The sequence below is a fragment of the Acinonyx jubatus genome, chromosome A3 (genome assembly GCF_027475565.1).
Source record: "Acinonyx jubatus isolate Ajub_Pintada_27869175 chromosome A3, VMU_Ajub_asm_v1.0, whole genome shotgun sequence".
NCBI lineage: Eukaryota > Metazoa > Chordata > Mammalia > Carnivora > Felidae > Acinonyx > Acinonyx jubatus.
The window spans coordinates 54,010,044-54,031,604 of NC_069388.1; the positions used below are offsets into that span (position 1 = coordinate 54,010,044).

The window sequence follows — 21,561 nt, forward strand, 5'->3', positions numbered from 1 at the left end:
CATCAGTGTGGGGCAGGCCCCTTCTATAGAAAAGCAGAAAGCGTGGCCGGGGTTCCTTCGCATCTTCTGAAAAACGTGTGTGTGAACCCCCATGCCTGACCAAGTGTGACCCTTCTGATTTCTGTGGGCTGGCGCAGGATCAGATGGTCGCCTTGCAGGGCGTGGTACCCCGCCTGGGCCACACCAGGCAGACCCTTGTCCTGTCTCTGTGCCGCACCCCCTGGCGTGGCAATCGTGGCTGTGGAGGTAGGAGGGAGCCCTGCTCAGGACTTGCCATCTTGGAGGCTGAGGAAGGGCAGCAGTGAGGAAGCACCCCGAGGAAACTCCTGCTGGCTGCAGGGCGTGGGGGGAGTAGCGTATAAGCCCAGGACTCCTCTGTGAAGCCGCTGGAGGACTGGAAAAGAGATAGCATCTCAGCCGTCACCGTTAAAAACACACATTTCCTCAGTTCCCCTTGGAGGAGAGAAACTTAGCTTCCTGACTCGGGACCTTCGTCTTAAACGTAGAGTTTTCTGCATGTCACATCTGCCTTTGAGAAATCCGAGCTGGGGTATGTTCTCCATGGTACTCTCTGAACTGGGAGGTCTGAGCCCATGGGCTTCACGTGCTTTTAACTCCATCTTTACTTGGCCTCTGTGCACACACACCTACAACATACCCTGACGCACTCAGGCACACCTGCAACATGGATCCAAAACGGTTGAAAGCTTTGGGCTCCTCCCAATGCTAATAGATGGTATCAGCAAGTCATTCCCAGGAGTCTGTGTGCCTGGTGATGAGCCAGCCACTCGACCTGTATCATTTCTTTCAAATGCCACAACAACGCCACAAGGGGGAATTACGAGGAGAGCAAAGCTCAGCTCTAGAAACTTCCCCAAGGTCGAATAGTTGGTACAGCACAGACACAAATCCAGGCTTATAGAACTCAGACTTCACACTCAGGAGAGCGGTGCTGTATTTCTGTGCTGTATTTCTCGTGTGTGTGTGCTCACATGTGTGTGATAGAATGCCCAGGAGAAGTATAGCATGCCTTTACTTGCCTACCTGACCCATTAGCGTTTCTGTTGAAGATGGAATTGCCACAGGGAGCTCCATTCAACAGGCACAGGAAGGCCGTCTGGAAACTTGCTCAGGGACGGGCCTTGGATCTACACAGATGATCCACATAGTGGATCCCTGTGTGCAGAGAACTGAGTTTACTGAACGTTCAGTACTGTATTTGTTCTTTCACTTACTGGCCAGCAAGTGACCATCCTTGTCTGCAGATCGCCTTAATATTACAGAGTTGGTGCCTCTCTGGTTAATTAATGTTTCATTCTTTAATTTCTCGCCTTTAAATTTTTTTTCTTTTATGTTTATTTTTTTGAGAGAGGGAGACAGAGCGCAAGTAGGGTAGGGCAGAGAGAGGGAGACACAGGATCTGAAGCAGCTCCAAGGCTCCGAGCTGTCAGCACAGAGCCCAATGCGGGGCTCAAACTCACGAACTGTGAGATCATGACCTGAGCTGAAGTCAAACGTTCAGCCGACGGAGCCACCCAGGCGCCCCTAATTTCTGACCCTTTTAGGAGAAATTCCGATGAGGTGTATGAGGTTTCCCGTCTTTGTGCCGTGCTCTTTGGACTTTGCCAGTGCCCCACCCCATACTGTGTTGCTGTATCTCCGTGTTTTTGACAACAGTTTTCCCCAGACATAAATGTCCATCGATTAGAATAAACATAAGATGGCATCCGGAGAAGGAAATAGCTAAATTACTATTCTCCTTTCAGGTTGGAGTTCAAGTTTTCACCAGGAGACCTTTGGATGAACAGCAGAACAGTTTTAATCCCGACAGCATTATCACTTGCCTTAAGAAATACCCTAAAGCCCTTGTTAAGTATCTGGAACATCTGGTCATAGACAGGAGACTGCAGGTGAGCGCTTTTGAACTTGGACTACCACGAGCAGGGCTGCCATGTCCTAGTAGTAACTTAAGAGAGAGAATTTGACCGGAAAGCGTGTTGGCAGATGGTTCTAATGTAATATCTTAAATGTAGATGTTTTCGGTGTTCTAACGTAATAGTTTAAATGCCCTGCTCCCTGGATGCTCAGTCCGTGCTCGTGGATGGTCTAGAGGCCCGGAGGCTAATGAAGGAGAGGCATGTCGCCTTTTCTTTGCCCTCCATCTTGTATCCATCCAGCTCCTATTTTTTTGTCTCCTTTCCTTCTTTGTTACTATCCTCAAGGGAAATGAGAGGAGCCGTACCTTTTTTGGGAAATGCCTAAATCCCGTGGCCCTTCTCAGATGAGAAGTGACCCTTTTATATTTTGCTCGCAGAGTTTAAGTCTGCCTTCCCCGTATTGGCGGTTTCTGAGATGTTTCCCATCCAACAAATATGTCCCGTTCAGTGCCCTCGAGCCCCTGCCCTGGCTCGCCTGGGCGCAGGCCTGGTGTCGGGAGCGCCCGCTGGCTGGGAGCGCTCCGGCTTCCAGCCTGCCAACGCCGTCATCTCCCGCAGAAGGAAGAGTACCACACACACCTGGCGCTCCTCTACCTGGACGAGGTGCTGCAGCAGAGGCCCGGCGCCAACAGCAAGGGTGCGGAAGCGACGGAGACTCAGGCGAAGCTGCAACACCTGCTCCAGAAGTCTGACTTGTACCGAGTCCACTTCCTGATAGGTGAGCAGCATCCCGCCAGCCTCTCCTTGACCTGCTCACCTTGGCAGGCACAGATGAAGGCTCTGCCATAGCTCCTCGTTTTGATAGGGCGATTCCTTGGGCCTCTTCTGGCACAAAGTCAGCCGTCTTGGAGGGTGGGGCGAAGCCTCTCAGGCCTCCACCTTCTAGAAAGGGACATTGGCCCTTTAGCCAGGGACACAAAGCTGCCGGTGGCGGGGAGGGGCGGGGGTTGGAAGGCCGCTTGTCTGTCGAGCCTACCTTCACTAGACTGCCTTATTCCTCTTCGGCCCGCTTGATTCTCAGTTCCTTCTGATGGCACCAGCGTTTGGGCGAGGCTGTGCCAGCTAGCACCGCCCCCAGCAGCCCACTCAGATTTCTCGAGGCTCCAAACCGTGAGCTCTGAGCCACAGGTGTCTTGGATGGGAGCCTGGTTTTCATTTCCTTGGGGTGCAGAGCCCACTGTTTTTGTGTTGCGTAAAGTGCCACAAAGCAGCATAGTGCTTGCACCTGGTAGAATGAACTAGATTCTCGATGTGCTTGACATAGTAGAGTTTTCAGATTGGTCCTTACTGGGATTAGTAATGTATTTCTCCTTAAATGTGCAGTGTTTTTTGACCATAACTACAGTTGATTCTCATTATTCGCTGTAGTTATGTTCTATAAAGTCTCCACAGACATTAAATTACTGAATCCTGAACAGTGCTATTCAGGAAATACAGGGTCAGCTTCCTGCAAACCTCTGCTCACATTTTTGTCAACTGATCAGTACATAACCTTGTTTTATGAGTGCTTCTGTTTAAAGACACCTCATTTAATAGGTATTGTTGATTCATTAACATTGAACTCAAGGCCAACAGAACTCTAGCTCAGGCTTGAACGAAGCTCATTGAATACACACATTTTTTCTGGAAGGCACGTCGCAGCCCTCCTGTGCTTGGAAACGGTAGGCCCCACTTGGGCACTGTGCTTGGGGCCCATTCTAAATGGCAAAATTACCAACAAAAAGCAGAAAAACGCAAAAATCGTGGCACTGCATACACCATGGAGAGGACCGTTTACTGAATGAGGGCTTCAACAGTAAGGCAGAGCATCACCTTATGGGCCCTTGGCTGGGAATATGCGTGTCAGGTGGCTCGAATTTTGTGCCACCCTGTGCATGTCCGCAAATGAGTGTAGAAGCACCACAACTGCTGACTTTGGGGTTACAGATAAATTTTGGTGAGTAGGCAAATTCACGAATACAGAATCTGAATAATGAGGACTGACTGTATACACCAGGCCCAGGTCACAATGCTTAGCGTGCATTAGGACGCTCTCCACAACGACCCTCTGAAATAAGTCCTATTTTTAAAAATTAGTTTTACTATTGTTTTTACAGGGGTGTCAAAGCTTAGAGAAGTTACCCAACTTGCCTCAGGTCACACAGCTCACGGACAGTAGGTCCAGAGCGTGGACTGGGGTGGTTGCCACCTCACATGAACCACAGAAACTCGTTGTGGCCTGTGTTTGCACCGGGGCTGACCTTCAGCCGTGGTGCTCGCCAGCCACCCTGGTCCCTCACGGCCGCTGTCCGTGCTTTTGGGGCGGTGCCCATGCTGTATGGTTGTTAAACAGTTTTACTGTCACCCCTGACGTCCGTCATGCTTCATGCTTTACAAGTCTCTTTGTGCAAATCTCACGCTAGTCATGGGTTTGTTGATCAGGTTCTCGGTCAGCTAACGTTTGTGAGCATGTGTAGAGTATCAGACGCTGCACCGAGGATATAAAGGTGGATGTGACTCGGTTCTGGCCTTCAGTTTAATGAGCATGCACATAGCGGCCGATAGCAGCTCTGCGTGGGGTGGAGGGGAGGGAGCACGGAGAAGGTGCTGTTTGAGCAGTCACAGAGATAAGCCAGGGCCTGCAGATAAGACTGGGGAGCTTGCAGGAAAGGGGGTGTCCGCCAGGGCACTGTGGAAAACACTGGAAGCTGAGAGACTCACTCTTTGCCCTCGTTAGGTGACTTCGGCAGCGTCAGCCTGGGCACGTTGTAGTAGCATTTCTTGTGCAGCCTGCCCGCCCGGGGTGGCCGAGAATCAAATACAAACGGGATGATAGATGTGGAAAGTGCAGTCACTGCCGTGGTCTTTTCTCAACCAATCTGCGCCTCTCCCGTGCCCTACATGTGGTTGCCACTTAGCAATTATTTGGTGACCTTTCCTTGTGAGGATGACAAGGATACACGTTGCAGCTTCTGTGTTTAGTGCTGTAGGTGACACATGTTGTGGAACCAGCCGTTTGCTGCGGGTGTCTGCCGTGAGCCTCAGGCCGGAGTGTGGCCACGCTCCTAAGTCCGAATGCCCAGAATTCCAGTATTAATGTTGGCCTCTGAAATAGGAGCTGTCCCTCGAACATCCTTCTACAGCAGGAAGAGATCTGACGTTACCTTCCTCGGTTGCCGAGGGAGCGGAAAACAAGGGGCCTCTACCAGTGAGACACAGCCCGCTGCGGGCAGGGCCTCGGTCAGAACTTTCTGTGGTGGTGTCGTGTTGCTCATAGCCTGGCACCTTAAATTGCAGGAGACACAACAGCTTTAGAGTAATGTCGATATGGATGGTTAACAAGAGGGACCCATACTCCTTTCTGTGAACTGTATTTTCAGTTGGAAGAAAGGGGCTCGCCACACGTTTTTGGCAGGGCGGGGTTCTTGTCAGAACGTAAGTCAGCGTAGTGCCTTTCCACTGTGGTCGAAGATCCCGTACTGGGAAACTGGGAACAGTGCTGGATTAATTAGAAGCCTGAAGCCGTGATATCCCGTTTGACCAGGGCCCGCTGAGATGACAGGTCATTTGTTTCCTTCAGCCGCTAAGCATTATGAAAAATAACGTATTCTGCCGTTAGGCTCTACCTATAAGTAGGGTCCGGCCTCCCCTTCGGGGACGCCAGATCTGCAGCACGGAGGTACAGGCAGGCCTCGTGTGAACCGTCTAGGTGGCCGGCTCCCCTTTACCCCTTCTTAGGCTGAGAGCACCCGGGGGTTGGGGGCAAGCCGGGGCTGGCTCTAACCGCTGGCTGCTGCCGCACAGATAGAGTCCGGGGCGCCGGCCTCCCCATGGAGAGCGCCATCCTGCACGGCAAGCTGGAGGAGCACGAGGAGGCCCTGCGCATCCTGGTGCACGAGCTGCAGGACTTCTCGGCGGCTGAGGACTACTGCCTGTGGCGCTCTGAGGGCAGAGACCCACCGTACCGGCAGCGGCTCTTCCACACGCTGCTGGCCATGTATCTCCAGCCCGGCCCCTCCGTGCCCGAGCTGGCCGTGGCCGCCACGGACCTCCTGAACCACCACGCGGCCGAGTTCGACGCCGCCCGCGTCCTGCAGCTGCTGCCGGGCACCTGGTCGGTGCAGCTCCTGCGCCCGTTCCTGACCGGGGCCGTCAGGGACAGCGTGCATGCCCGGAGGACCACTCAGGTGGCCCTCGGCCTGGCCAAGTCCGAAAACCTGATCTACAAGTATGACAAGGTGAGAGCCGGGCTTCAGAGAAACGCCCACAAGTGGAATAGCGGACCGTGTGGGAATTGTTCTTGCACTCTTGAGGAAGCTCCATACCGTTTTCCAGAGCAGCTGCAAGAGTTTGCATTCCCACCAGCAGGACACATCTTCCTGTCACGGCCCGAATCCCGTCCTGGGAGCCCCACCCTCATGACCTCACCCAACCTCTGTCACCTCCCAAAGGCCCCCAGTACATCACATTGAAAATTAGAACTTCTGCATAGGAAAGGGCTGGGAGAGGGGGATACAAACGTTCCGTCCCCGACAGTCCCCAGTTTATATCCCTTTCTGGAGACTTCTCTCTTGTGAGACCCACACTCTATGCAGCCGGCAGGGGGATCTTTCCAGAGCAGGAACCCGATGTGTTCCTCCCCCGTGGAAGCCTTCGTGAGTCCCCAGTAGAGGAGTTGAGGCCTGGAGGGTTCCATCTCCTCTCCTTTGGTCTGGCCCTTTCCGTCTATTGCTGCTTCCCAGGACATGTGGAATCTCCCAGATGTGATAGGTTGCTTCATACATACAGGCTTCGTACCTGCGGTGCCTCCTGAGATGGTCCTAACCTTTCCTTTTATGCCTGGTGAACGCCTACTCAAAACCCAGCCTCAGTATTTTTTCCTTTGTGAAACCTTCATATCCCTTCAAGCAGATAACTCCCCTCCTTCGCCCACCGCACATTCCGGCATGCATTCATAATTGTCTCCCTTCACCATTAGACCCTGGGTTCTTTGAGGGCACAGAACTTCATCTGTGTATCTCAGTATCCCTAGAGCCAAGCCTGGCATCTCAAAAGTGTTTAATAAGTGTTTGTTGAGTGACTGATGAAACTAATGAGTACAGGGTGAATTCACTGAATTGGTAATTGGTCCTGCTGGTAGGCAGAGTTGCCTGGGTTGACACCAGTGAACGGTGCAAAAAGGCTTTTTACCTCGCAGAACTGAGGGGGTTACAGCCCGGTTTTGTTTGCTGCCTTTAAACAAATGAAATTATGTTTTCTAGGACCAGGCAGGAGTGTGCCATGAATGAACCATATGGCTTTGATGGAGTCCCTTATTTGTGCCTCCTAACATTCCCTGTTTGCAAATGAGAGGGCCAAGGAATTGGATGATTTACACAGCTTTATTCAGCTCTAACATGACATGACTTTCCAACAGGCGTTGGCTCAAACACAGAGCTCAGAGAACGTTTGAGAGAGGGCCTGTTTAGAAATGCCCGTGGCCGGCGAGCAGCAGTTACTTTCATAAAATAAGAAAGCAGTTTTGTAGCATTTTTTTTTTTTATCTCTCTGGTTCCTAGGGACGTTTTTGTTTATTTTCACCTCTAATATTCTGGTGGGTTTTTTTTGTTTTTTTTTAATGTTTATGATTTTTGAGGCGGGTGGCAGAGGATCTAAAGCGGGCTTTGCACTGCCAGCACCGAGCCCGATATGGGGCTCAAACTCGCAAACTGTGAGATCGTGATCTGAGCCGAAGTCAGATGCTTAACCGACTGAGCCACACAGGTGCCCCTCCACTAATACTCTGTTCAAAGAAATGGACGTTAAAGCAATCCTCATGAGTAACAATCATCCATGGGGTAACGCACGTCCACTCTGAAAAACTGGTATAACTCTAGCTGACAGTGTCCTCGGTCTTTTTTTTGCAGATGAAGTTGAAGGGAATCTCAGTTCGGCTTTCGGACAAAAAGCTCTGCCAGATGTGCCAAAATCCCTTTCGTGAGCCCGTGTTTGTTAGGTATCCAAATGGTGGTCTCGTCCACACCCACTGTGCTGCCGGCAGACACACGAACCCCAGCCCCCCCGGCCCTGGCGCACGGACTTGAGGAGGCCCACCCGAGGGCATGAGAAGGACCCTGAGCTCTTTACCAAGCCTGCTGGGTGCAGAGAGCAGAAGCCGCTGCACTTGTGCCAGCCAGGACGAAGGGGTGACATCTGGGTGCTGGGGAGACGTCGGTCAGCGTGAAACAGGGGCTCTTCACTGCTGACCACTCTACATTGAATGTAAATGGAAAATCCCACAAATAGAGACATGTTAGGCTTCACCCGTCCCGGTACTTTGTAATCCAAAACGAATGCCTACTTTGAGAGAAAAATGAGCCTTCTCTCTGCAGTGTGGACATCCTGGATTCCCCCACTCCGGTGCCCTAGTCTCCAGATGTGCATTTGCACTGGGAACGTGCTCCAGGGTGGCACAGGGATGAAAAGCTCGCTTGGCAGGGTGAGGAGCCGCACGGTTGCGAGCAGGGGTTGGGGGGGAGGGGGGCTGTCTGTTTCCAGGATTACCTCGTGGGCTCCGCCTTTGCCCTTAGCTGACCTTGGGGAAATCTTTTTGTTCTTTCTACTTCCCGTGTGACTCTCAACCCCTAAAGGATTCTGCCTTGTTTGCCCGAGCACCCCCTTTCGGGGGAATTTGTACACTTCTGGCTGCCTCGCCAGTGAGGACCTGTCGGAAAACGGTGTAGCCCCAAGAGAGAAGCCGCTCGCCCCATCTGTAAGAGGACAGTGGACGGGAGACCTGTGGCAGGTGAGGGCCCAGGTTTTGGTCCCTGTACTGTCACAACACCTGCCAGTTTGAAACTCCGCAATTGACATGTTTGACTAAAAAGTTTTATTTGAAGTTCTGTCATCTCTGCAGTTTTTCTCTTGTTTAGAAATTCATCCGTCATATCCGTTAGGGACATTTTTTTTTTTTTCCTTGTTAAAATGTACCTCCTACTGAACACTCGGGAAATTAAAAGGGAAACGTTACGAGCACAAGCCGAGCAGAATTTCAGGAGAGGCCAGTTTTAACCTCACACCCTCAGCAGGACGGGCAGCGGTGACAGCTGCCTTCCCCGATGACCGAGATGTCTGTCATCTTTCCTGCCGGGTGCTTCTGCACACCCCGATGAGGAAGTCCAGTCAGGCTGCCTTACCTCCCAGCACTTTACACGCCTGCTCTGAGGTTTCCTGAACTCACAGGAGGAGTCCCTCTTGTTCACCACAGACTGAGTCATTTTGTGTCTCCGCCTAACGTCGTGGAGGAGCCGAAGCCGTCCCTCCTTCGCTGCCCTGTTTTGAATTTCATCGTTGGGATTAATGATTCTATTAAGAACTAACACTAGACACTTGTACCCCCTGCTGTAGCATTAGGGAAACAAGCATTAGCTCGTGTGTCACAGGAGAGGACCCTGGAACAGAGCCTCTCTCCGTCGGCCCGGGCCTCACAGAGCGGGGGTGAAGCGCTCCTTGTCCATTGTCTGAACAGTGCTCTCCTGTACTAGTAATGGTCAGTATTCTTCGTCCTTCTGTGATTCCGAGTGGCCCAAGAAAGCAAAGGCGCCTCCGCATTCTTCCCTGTGTCTCCGTCTAAAGAATAAATGAAGAAACTCTTGCAACTCAGCCACACACTGCTTACGTGGGGATGAAGCCCAAGTCCGGTCATGAGTTTGACAGCTTGACCCTGTGGATGACTGTTCCAGGATGGTCATATTACTGTGCACGTTATGGTTACAACTCACGAGCTCGTGTTTATGCCTCCAAGAACAAGCCCCTAGCACGTACCGTGTCACGCTTCCGAAAGCGCTGTTTCGCTGGACACGACGTGGGTAAAATCTTGAGAGCACCTTGTGATTGCTCATTCCTAACTTGGGGACACTAGTCTCCGCTCTCTCCGAACACTGGTCGGTTTTTTTTGAAATGTTTCTCATCCTTTAGAATGACGGGGATTAAAGCTGAGTGGCCTCCTGTGTTCAGAACCGTACCTCGTTCTCCTCTTTCTCTGACGTCCACGGGCCCTTTTTTGCAAATCAGATTTTTAAAAGACATAGTTCTTTCTAAAGGCCTGCTGTTTTGTGACTGTGCCATTGAGTGGAACAATTAGAACATTGCTCAGCCCTTTTCTCCCCTCATTAGGTTCTGTGTAACCATTCTAGTTAAAACAGCATGAGCCGAACCCAGTTGGCATTAATATTTGAGGGGCAATACTGTTAGATTTTATGAACTGTTTCTCTGCTGTTGCCCCGCAGGTGTTCATATGGGCGTGTCCTGTAGGGTGTGGAGCATTGGGCCTGAGCTCAGAGCAGGATGCCTCCTGCCCATGACCTTGGTGAGTGCAGAGCAGCTCAGGAGGCCATGGGGTCACACCATCAAACCCATGCCCGTCGCACAACGAGGGTAGCCCTTGCTTTTCGCTTGCTCTCCTACGGAAACTTTTGTCCTTGCAACTTTATCCTTCACCCCTGGTCGGGTCCCAAATACACAAGATGTACAAATGTAAACTTGTTGATTTTATTAAAATTCTTTTAATTCTTTGTTCTTTCTGTAATTTTTTTTTTTTTTTTTTTTTTTTAATAAAAATTATCTCGGTGAAGTGGTGCTTTCCACTTGGTGCAATACCTAGTCCAAGGAGTTCCGGAAGTTACTCATCCGTACCTCGTGGCTCCTACCTGCACCTGCAGAGGACTTGCATTGGCCACCTCTGAAATTCTTTGTTATCACGTTACTAAATTTTATAACTTTTGAAATGTTTTTTAAGTGTATTTATTTTGAGAGAGAGAGAGTGCACGAGGGTGGAGACAGAGGGAGAGAGAATGCCAAGCAGGCTCCCCACTGTCATCACAAAGTCCCAAGCGGGGCTCGAACCCACAAACTGCAAGATCATGACCTGAGCCAAAATCAGTCGCTTAACTGACTGAGCCACCCAGGTGCCCCGTTACCACTTTACTGAGTTTTAAAGGGTCCTCTTCTGTATTTATCTGCTGCATATTCTCAAGGTGCTCCTTGACATCTGTTACCTTTAGATCAATCATACCCTGAGGAATTTAGCCAAGGAGACTTCTGGCAACTTCCCACATACTTCACCTTTCAGCCAAGTGCCCTTTAAGTAGACCTGTTGCCGGTGGATTTCTAACTCTGAACATATTCAAGGAGTAGAACTTTTTTGTTTGTCTCACCTTTAAAATTTTACTTCATCCTTGTTCACAGCAAGTCTTCGAGAAACCCTGTCAAATGAATTTCACAGCATATTCCCATATTTCTTTTTTTTTTCTTTAATGTTTATTTACTTATTTTGAGAGAGAGAGCACAAGCAGGGGAGGGGCAGAGAGAGAATCCCAAGCAGGCTCCACACTCAGCGCAGGGCTTAACACCAGGCTTGATCCCACAACCGCGATATCATGACCTGAGTTCAAATCAAGAGTCAGACGCTTAACTAAGCCACGTAGGCGCCCCTACCGTGTTTCCTTTTTCATCATAGGTGCTGTGTGAGCCCTGAGGAGAGGCTGTGTTAACACAGCTGATCGTCCCTGAGTGCTCTAACCCTGTACCGCATGCCATTCCAGCTGGTAAATTCCACGTACGTGTGGGTGACAGTAGAGGGGAGGTGTCAAATCATCCGCATCTCAGGCTGGAGACACTGAGGCACAGGTTGGTGGGATGATTTTCTTGGGACGACAAGTCCAGCCAGCTAGAGTTCAAGTCTCTGCCGGCAGAGATCCCCGCCTGGTGCTTCTCAAGCCACGAGAACCCGCAACCCAGCCAGCCTTGACTGTAGTATTCACACAGTGATGTCACTGCTTTCGGAAAGTCATAAAGCAGCAAGTTTAAGATCCTTTTCTTATTTCTGTATTATTGGTATCCTGTGGGCTCATTAGCGTATTAAAGAGTAGAGGAGAGCATGCTTAGGCTTACAAACCTACCTGGAAAGGGAGAAGTGGTAGATTCCCACTGCCTACAAGAACATCGCAAGGCCAAGTGGCTGAGAGAGAGAGCGTGAGTTGATGTCCTAAATGTGACTGTTGGTAGAGGCAAAGACTGGCGCCTGACTTCGTGAAATGGGCTGTGACTCGTGTTAGATTAATTAAATACCAACTACCACCCCCATTTGCTCCTGGCAGGTCTGTCAGCCTCTGCGTCTGAAAGGAAAATGTACGAGAAGCTAGACCATATGGACCAGAGGCCCTTTCACCTTCTCAAAAACACTAAATGGCTGGAGCATCATCTAAACGCTTGTTAATACCTTGCTCGGTGATAAGCACTGGAATTAATGAAGCCTGCTTTTCGTTAGCTTGCACTGCAGCCAGGGAAGGGAAACAAATAGCTATAATTCAGTCTGCAGTCCGGAGCCGTAAATTAGCTAAATGAGACGTGTGGCAAGCTGGGGCTACAAAGCAGCATATACAAGTCAACAGGCCAGGTGTGGTTCCGAAGGAAAATGTCACCACTGGACGCAGGGGAGCCTGGGTCTCGTCAGGCTCCGACACTCAGCTGTGGTCCTGGGCCAGTCACATCCCCTAGACCGTGATGTTGTCATCGGTAGACTGGAGTTGGAGCTGGGTGGCATCCGAGGACCCTTTGGGAAATCGGCAGCGGAGCAGGTACGGTCCAGCCTTTGAGCTGCCCCAGAGGCTGTGGGGTCTCAGGCTGTGCCGTTAACACAGGCTGTTCACCGTTAACAGTACTCTTCCTCTAGCGAGTGTTTTCCATTTGTCTCACTTGACCCGCTTTTCAGTGGTGTCCCCAACTAAGCCGGGAGGCAGGTCCCTAACCTCATCTCAACAGGCACATGAGCAGTGACGACGCAGCCCATGGCACGGGTGGTGCCCGTCTGACTGACTCCTCCTGGCCTCTGCCTCTTCCACCCACACACGCGACTGCCCCCCCCACCTCTGCCATCAATGTGGTATCAACCCCCACATCTGTTCCTCAAGTGGTTTTCAATGCACCGCTCATCGACGGTCAACTGTTGACTTAAGCTGATAAATAAACCAGAATGCTAAACTTTTGCTTTTTTAGAGTTAGCTTTTCCCCAGTTGCTATACACGTCTAAAGGCATTTGATTTTTTTTTCTTTCATTTAATTTATAAGAATGTATTCCCTTTTTTAATGTGATAGTCAAACTCAATTTTCTATAAAAAAAAAAAAGGTTACCATGTTACTAAAATGGCTGTATGTAAATACATTTTCCATGTGCTAGTCTTCTTGTCATTTTTGCGTTTCTTTTTTTAAATTTAAAAAAATTTTATTTATTTATTTATTTATTTATTTATTTATTTATTTTTTCAACGTTTTTTATTTAATTTTGGGACAGAGAGAGACAGAGCATGAACAGGGGAGGGGCAGAGAGAGAGGGAGACACAGAATCGGAAACAGGCTCCAGGCTCCGAGCCATCAGCCCAGAGCCCGACGTGGGGCTCGAACTCACGGACTGCGAGATCGTGACCTGGCTGAAGTCGGACGCTTAACCGACTGTGCCACCCAGGCGCCCCCCAAATTTTTTTTTTTTAGAGAGAGAGTGAGAGCAGGGGAGAGGGGCAGAGAGAGAATCTTAAGCAGGCTCCATGCTCATTGCAGAGCCCACCATGGGGCTCGATCCCATGACCCTAGGATCATGATCTCAGCTGAAAGCAAGAGTCAGCTGCTCAACCAACTGAGCCACCCAGGCACCCCTCCTGGAATTTTTAGTTGTAAAATTCACATAACACAGTGTTAACTGATTATGTTTCAGTGTACCCGTTCAGTGGCATTAAATACATTCACGATGCACTCGCCATCCATCTCTACAACTGTGCTCTTCCTAGACTGAAACTCGGTCTCCATTAAACACTAACTCCCCGTCCTCCCTCCCCCTCCCTGGGAACCACCATTCTACTTCCTGTCTCTGTCAATTGGACAACCAGGGACCTCGTGTAAGTGGAATCACAGTATTTGTCCTTTTGTGGCTGGTTTATTGCACTTCGCATAATGTCCTCAGAATTCCCCCATGTAGCATGTGTCACAGTTTCCTTCCTTTTTAAGGCTGAATAATCCTCAGCTTAATGGCTTTTAAGTCATATATTTAGTTGTACGAAGTGTGCGTACATAGACCATTTGGTGATATGTATTTTATATAAAATTAGAATTGCTATATAAAATAACAATTTTATACATTCTTATCCACATCTAAGATACAACCCTGTACCAATCATCTAAAAGTCACCCACTTATTGTCCTGATCTCTTCCATTGGGTTCAAAGAGACCCACAAACAGCTCACAAATGGCCATATGTGGGGTCCTTTGAAAATGGGTTCAGAATCGACACAGATCTTGGTCAACAAGGAACGACGCAGCTTTCCCCAGCGTGAGGTGACACTGTTCACCTGCAAGAATCTGCGTAAAGCTTGATTCAGAACCAAGGCCCAGACTAGCTTATGTGACAAAGTGGCCAAAGCCAGAGCAGCTGTCCTAGAAGCCAGAGCCTATGACGAGCAGGCCGGCAGAGGGCAAGGGGGCTTCCCTAGCAGGCCTCCTATTGAAGATGTGCTCGTTTTCCATGATTTTTCCAAGCTCTCTTTACACAAACCTCTGGAACGTCTTCTGGGGAGGGAAGGAGGTATGCCTGCCCCCAGATTCCTGGTCATGCCCCTTAGGCTGTTGTTCAAATATGGCTCCAGTTCCTGCTTCAAGTAGGTCCCAGGAGTGTGGAGCCTGAAGTTGAACTCAGGGTAGGAAGGAAGGGGGGCACTCTCCTCCTCACTTTCCTGGGAGAGCAAGAAAGCGACAGCATACGGGTGTAGACAGCATGCGGTGTGTAGTACGCGTCTGGGCCTGGGATGGTGAGGGCTGTATTCCCTGCTGCCTCCAAACACACGCACCCGGGGAACTGCCGCGGCAAATGGGAACCAGCCTGTTTCCGTTGGTCAAGGCTCCCGCTGCCGTGAGGAGGCTTGGGGCTGGGGACTTTTAGCATGTTTCCGCGCCTGCACTGCAGACTGTTGTTGTAATCCACGGCGAAGGTTATGTCGTCACAGGGCAAGGCTGGGTGTCTCGACACCTCAAGTGCGAGAGCACGATCCCTGCTTCGGTAACTAATCTCACACAGTTTGAACGTCAGCAACATTCATTTGGCTGTGCCAAACTCCGATTTGTGCACCTACTGGTGTTATTTCCAGATACCTTGTGTTTGTGCAAATACCAGAAAATGAGCTGCTTCCTAGCAGCTGACAGGGAAGGTCAGCCATTCCCAACCTGCCGGGCTGTGCCTGCACGCACGTGCAGTGGGCCAGAAGGACGCGGGAGCTGCCCAGGGCCCTCGTCGGTGTGGAGCTGTGATCCCTCCTGGGGCAGTCACAGCCGTGGTGACTCACTCGAAGTTACTACCCTGTTCACGCAACTGCAGAAGTAGAACCGACCTTGCCACAGAGGGAGGCAGTGGCTAAAGGGCTCACGTTACCGGGAACTGTATTTAATGCCGAGGGAGGGGGCAGTTTTCCCTTCTCAATTCATGATTCCGTCATTCATAACACTCAATCATTCATTCGTCCCCCAAGCGCATGTTGGAAGATCGCTCTGTGCCAGGCATTGTGCTAAGCGCTGTGGATAAAACAGCGAAAAAGACACATCCGGTCTCAGGCCTGCCGGAGCTCACCGTGGAGATTACGACCCAGTGGGATGAATGCCAAGAGGAGGCAGTGCAGGTCCACGGCACAGACGAGGAGCCCTCGGTAGGAAAGGCAGCGCTGGCAGAGGGAAGAGCAGAGCCAAGCCTGGAGGTGGGGAGGATGATTGCCCCTTGAAAATAGAGACTCAGTTTGCAGCCCAGGGAGAAGGCAGGGGGTGATGCCAGATGAGGCTGGGGGCTGAGGCTTCATCCCGTTTCTCAGCAGAAGCAAAAACACAAGTGACTGTGCTGTGGGAAGACCAACTGTCCAACCACCACCAACTCTTAATCTTCACATAGTTCCTAGTGATGGGGAAGGGACTCCACCAAAAAGACAACACAAATTGTTTTAGCCAGTTTATTTGGAGAATCCTTCGTTTTAAAATGTAGTGTATTGGGGCTACTGGGTGGCTCAGCGGGTTGCGCGTCCGATTTCGGCTCAGGTCATGATCTCACGGTTTGTGAGTTGGAGCCCTGCATCGGGCTCTCCGCTGTCATCGCAGAGCCCGCTTCAGATCCTCTGTCTCCCCCGCCCTTTGCTCTTCCCCCTCTCACGCGTGCACATGCTCTCGCTCTCAAAAATAAACGTTAGAAAAATAAAATAAAATATACTCTATGGACAGAAGATTTGAGGTATGGTAAAGCCGGCAGACCAGGAGATGATTGCTATTGAAAAGATAGTTTGGGGGACGCCTGGGTGGCTCAGCTGGTGAAGCAACCGACTTCGGCTCAGGTCATGATCTCTCAGTCTGTGAGTTTGAGCCCCGCGTCGGGCTCTGTGCTGACAGCTCAGAGCCAGGAGCCTGCTTCGGATTCTGTGTGTGTGTCTCTCTCTCTGTGCCCCTCCCCAACTTGTGCTCTGTCTCTCTCTCAAAAATAAACATTAAAAAAAAATTAAAAAACAAAAAAGAAAGAAAAGATAATTTTTATATTCAGGTCCCAGGAAGAGGGGCTATGCCACGCCATAGGGGTCACACGAGGAATCACCAGCGTTGGTCAGGATGTACAAGGAGTGCGTGGGTGGGTACTGTGGGCACTAAAGAGTCTTTATTGTGGCTCCCAGGGAAGGAATGGGTCAGGCAGGGGAAACAGGCTTAGGGTCGGGTAGTTTGGATTTCAGCAGGCTCGGGGGTATAGAGGCTGGATGTCTGGTCCCAGGTGCTGGGCTGATCAGGGCAGGGGGACAGTGGTCCAGAGCATGAGAGCCCGAGAGGAGGTGGTGGGTGTGGGCTCTGAATTGGTGATTTGTATCTAAGAGATGCACTGGTAGGCGAGCTGTATACTCCCTCTGGGAATTAACTAGCCCTGAAAGTGGCATCCTCTCCACGGGCAGCAAAGCATCAGAAGACAGAAAATAAGAGATGAGCTTAATACTGCCTTTTGATTAGGCCACCAGGGGCAGCCACAACTGTATTCTACTCTGCCTCTCAGTTCAGAGAATTGAACTTAAACACTTAATATGCTTCTAACAGCAGGGTAAAAAAGGTTGTCTTAGAGAGTATAAAGGTGAGAAACGGAAAACAGAAGGGTCTGGAAACGCTTCCTAGGCCCGGCCCACCAGCCAGCCAGACTTCTGCTGTGTTCAAAGGGTGTCTCGAGTCTGGCTGACTCAAGCTGGCCTGCGATTGCCACAAATAATCCTGTCAGCCCAAATTGGTTTCTGGAGAGGTGTAATATCTTTTTTTTTTTTTTAATGTTTATTTTTGACAGAGAAACAGAGCATGAGTGGGGGAGGGGCAGAGAGCGAGAGGGAGACACAGACTCCGAAGCAGGCTCCAGGCTCTGAGCTGTCAGCACAGAGCCTGACGCGGGGCTCGAACTCATGGACCGCGAGATCATGACCTGAGCCGAAGTCGGATGCTCGACCGACTGAGCCACCCAGGCACCCCGGAGAGGTATAATATCTTTAACAGTTATTTCTGGGACACCTTTCCACATGTAATTAGTGAATATATATTCATTGGCCTTAGCCTTTGCAAAAGTGCAGAGCTCTTGAATAATGCCTCCTTGGTCAAAATGGCTGCGTGTTTTCTCTCCCAGAAACCTTGATGCCCCAATTCATGACCCAAGTGAGGCCCAAAGGAGCCTCTGCCCAGCTTGTTGGCGGAGGGGCCATTGGTGGTTAATGGGAAGTGCTTTATGACCTGCCCATGCAGTTTCTCAAGTTGTTGGCAATTCTTAAGTACATCTGGTGAGAGAGTAAATTGCCATAGACTTTCTAAAAAAAAAAAAAAAAAAAAAAAAAAAAATTATTATTGCCCCAAAAGCCACCAGTTCCACTTTTCGAGTTTATTTTAAGAAAACAGTCAGTGGCTTGGCAGAGAAATTTATGCCAAGGATGTTCATTACAGCATTCTTAAAAAATAATGAAAAATAGAAAAAAATTATGCAAAAAACAGGGAGTACTTCAGGTAATTAGTTTATGGTGCATCCACACAATGGAAGATCTCCAGCCACTAGAAAGCACTTCAAAAAACCCACAAAAACAAAAAAAAAATTTTTTTTTAACCAAAAATACCAGGCTACAGACTTTTAGTGTGATATATAGCATGATCTGAGCTTTGCAAAAGAAAATATACACTTTTTATATTTATTACATATGAATACAATTGTGGTTTTTTTATTACAAAAGATTAGAACATGTTTAATTTTCTTTGTGCTGGGGTAAAAAAATTCAATTACTGTTTTCATCTCTACAAGCAGCAAATTATACTGAAATAAAAAACCTATCATTGAGATTTTTTTAAAGTTTATTTTTGTAAGAGAGAGAGACAGAGCACTAGTAAGGGAGGGGCAGGGAGAGAGAAGGAGAGAGAGACACAAAATCTGAACCAGACTCCAGGCTCTGAGCTGTCAGCACAGAGCCCGACGTGGGGCTTGAACTCACAAACCATGAGATCATGACTTGAGCCGAAGTCGGACACTTAACCAACTGAGCCACCCATGTGCCCCATAAAAAATCTACAATTGAAAAAAAAATTAGTAGATATGATGTTTACAACTTTCCTTAAGGCCAGCGAACATTCATTCATTAGGATGGAGACTATATCATTCTTTTACAGAATCTAAATCTAAACTTTAATAGTATCCTCTCATATCTAGTTGAAAGCTTACCCATATGTATCTATTGTACTGTCAGAAGGAGAAAGAAAGATTGGAGAAAACCAGAGAAAGGGTCGGGGAATGAAGAGGACCTCTAGGCAGAAGAGGCTCACACAAAGTGTAACAGAGATCGAACTCCAGGTGACAAAATATTATGGGACATCCTCCCTGTCAGGAATGGGGAAGAAGGCAGGAGTCTCAACTGGGCCTGAGTGAACCCAGAATTCCCCCAACCACCATGCAGGTCTCAGGTGGATGCATGTTGGAAGCCCCAGGGCTCTCCACAAGGGGGATGAAACCCTCCGAGTAGCCTGGACTGACCGCTTCCAGAGAGGCCCAGCAAATTCCAGAAAGTGTGGGAAACATTGGGGAGAAAGAGCCTCCTGTTTCCCATAATGTTTCCCCCTTGCCTTTGTTCACACTTTGAAAGCAAACTCCGTTTTCAACTTTTCCATATGCATTTTTTAAATTGTTCAGTCTTGTTTGTCTTTTATGGCGAGGTTAGTGACTCTCTCTTTGTGATTTAATAAAACATTGGAAGACTTTGTGATGTGACAGAAAAAGACTGAGACAAGGGAATAGGGCAGCAGCATTTCAGTGCGGGAGGAAATGAGAAATACAGTCCCTCAAGGACAGTTAATAAGGAGCAGCAAATCTTTCTTTAAAAATGCTTCTGAAAATGAGCTTGGCTATTTCCCCCCTCAACTGCAGTGATTGGCGAAGGCAGCAGCTAAGAACACAGAGGGGGTGGAACGCACAGATCCAATGCAAGGGATCTATTCTTTCTTCTTTTTTAATGTTTATTTATTTATTTTTGAGAGAGAGAGCATGGGGGGGAGGGGCAGAGAGAGAGAGAGAGAGAGAGAATCCCAAGCAGGCTCTGTGCTGTCAGTGCAGGACCCCCCCACGTGGGGCTCAATTCCATGAACCGTGAGATCACGACCTGAGCCAAAATCGAGAGCTGGACGCTCAACCGACTGAGCCACGCAGGCGCCCCAAGGATCTGTTCTTATTACCCCGGGGTCTTCGGGCATTTATCTGAGCACCTCAGAAGGCTGAACTTGTATATTAGTACCCTCAGATTTGTGATCGAAACAAGGTAAAGTTCTGGTCATATTCGAGTGTTTCTCATACGGGTAAGTTCTTTCTGCTCCTATCAGACTAATCAGAAGAAAATATCTGTAGGGGCGCCTGGGGGGGCTCAGTCAGTTAAGCTTCTGACTCTTTTTTTTTTTTAATTTTTTTTTCAACGTTTTTTATTTATTTTTGGGACAGAGAGAGACAGAGCATGAACGGGGGAGGGGCAGAGAGAGAGGGAGACACAGAATCAGAAACAGGCTCCAGGCTCTGAGCCATCAGCCCAGAGCCCGACACGGGTCTCGAACTCATGGACCGCGAGATCGTGACCTGGCTGAAGTCGGACGCTTAACCGACTGCACCACCCAGGCGCCGCAAGCTTCTGACTCTTGATATCTGCTCAGGTCACTATCTCGCAGTGATGAGACAGAGCCCAGAGTCGGGCTTTGGACTGTCAGCGTGGAGCCTGCTTAAGATTCTCTCTCTCCCCCTCTCTCTGCCCTTCCTCTGTGCGCTCTCTCTCTCTCTTTCTCTCTAATAAATAAATAAATAAATATTAAAAAAAAAAAAAAAGAAATTTGTGCAGTAGCCCCTCCTGGTTTGCTCTTTGAGCCAGGCAGTCTCAGGAAGCTCTCTTGTTCCTCTAATATCTTGTCCTGGATTCTCCAGGATGAAAAGCGAGGGAGCAGAAGGTAGACTGGAGCTGTCTGCTAAAGCAACTTTGGACACCTGCCTCAGTAATGCGGGTGCACGCACACAGACACACACACACCATGCTTTTGCGTTCAAACCTCCTTTTATTCTTACAGAATCAAAACGCCAGCCTCCCAGCTAGGGTTCCCAGGCCCTCCATTTCCGTGGAGAGTTCAATCGCCTCAGCCCGGCCTGTGCCCCCGCCCTCACCCTCTTGCCACGGGCAACCAGTCTCTACCTTGCAACAGGCACAATTTTGAAATTATGCTCTTGCCTTGAACATATTTAACTTCTCCATCACTGTTGACTGTTGTTTGAAATAGTAATTTCTTTTTATCCTGACCAAGTTCATTTCTTTGTAGCTGCAAATGTTCTTTTCTTTTTATTTTATTTTTTTTAACATTTGAGAGAGAGAGAGAAAGAGAGAGCAGGGGAGGGGCACAGAGAGAGGGCAACACAGAAGCCGAAACAGGCTCCAGGCTCTGGAGCCAGACTCAGGGCTCGAACCCACGAACCATGAGATCATGACCCGAGCTGAAGTCGGATGCTTAACCCACTGAGCCACCCAGGTGCCCCTGTAGCTGCAAATTTTCAAATAGTTTAGCTTTCATGTCGTTCTCCTTTTGTGTCTGAAATATTAAATGTGGCCGCTTTCTCTCCTTATGGCACAGGCATAAATGCATGCAGGTTTTCTCTGTGGATGTAGGTCCCTTTATGTTGAGGGCTAGAGGTGGAGAGACACCACTGTTGGGTTGATACAGTAGAGGTGTTTTTATTTTACAATGAGCAGAGCTCACTTATGAAATCTGTGCTCAGGATTTCAGAATTTGTATGTGTGCTAGGATCCCTTGTTTTTCAAAATCGTGGAATATTTTGGCAGAAACTGCTGGGAATCCACCAAATCCTTCTCCCCTTCCATGCTAAGAAAGCTGTGGCTGGGCACATCCTCTCTCCCCACTAGGCAGGGACTCCATTTCCTAGCCTGCTGTGCAGCTGGCTGTGGTCATGTGACTCGGCTCTTGGCCAGGAAAGATCAGGGGAGTGTGATGTGTCTTATGCCATTGTTCCTCTCCTCAGGAGGCAAACCCGAACCTGGCTTCGGCCAAAACCGACCA

General features: G+C 49.4%; 1 protein-coding gene across 2 annotated transcripts in view; it reads left to right on the forward strand.

The window, feature by feature from the left end:
- Positions 1 to 10,468, forward strand: part of TGFBRAP1 (transforming growth factor beta receptor associated protein 1) — a 68,084-nt gene extending 57,616 nt beyond the window's left edge. For both annotated transcript variants that reach the window (XM_053200367.1, XM_027069379.2), the window contains exons 9-12: positions 1,767 to 1,910; positions 2,496 to 2,655; positions 5,721 to 6,154; positions 7,823 to 10,468. In XM_053200367.1, the coding sequence (XP_053056342.1) occupies positions 1,767 to 1,910; positions 2,496 to 2,655; positions 5,721 to 6,154; positions 7,823 to 7,999 (915 nt within the window). In that variant the 3' untranslated portion in view covers positions 8,000 to 10,468. The remainder of the gene's footprint in view (positions 1 to 1,766; positions 1,911 to 2,495; positions 2,656 to 5,720; positions 6,155 to 7,822) is intronic.
- Positions 10,469 to 21,561: the final 11,093 nt, after the last annotated feature.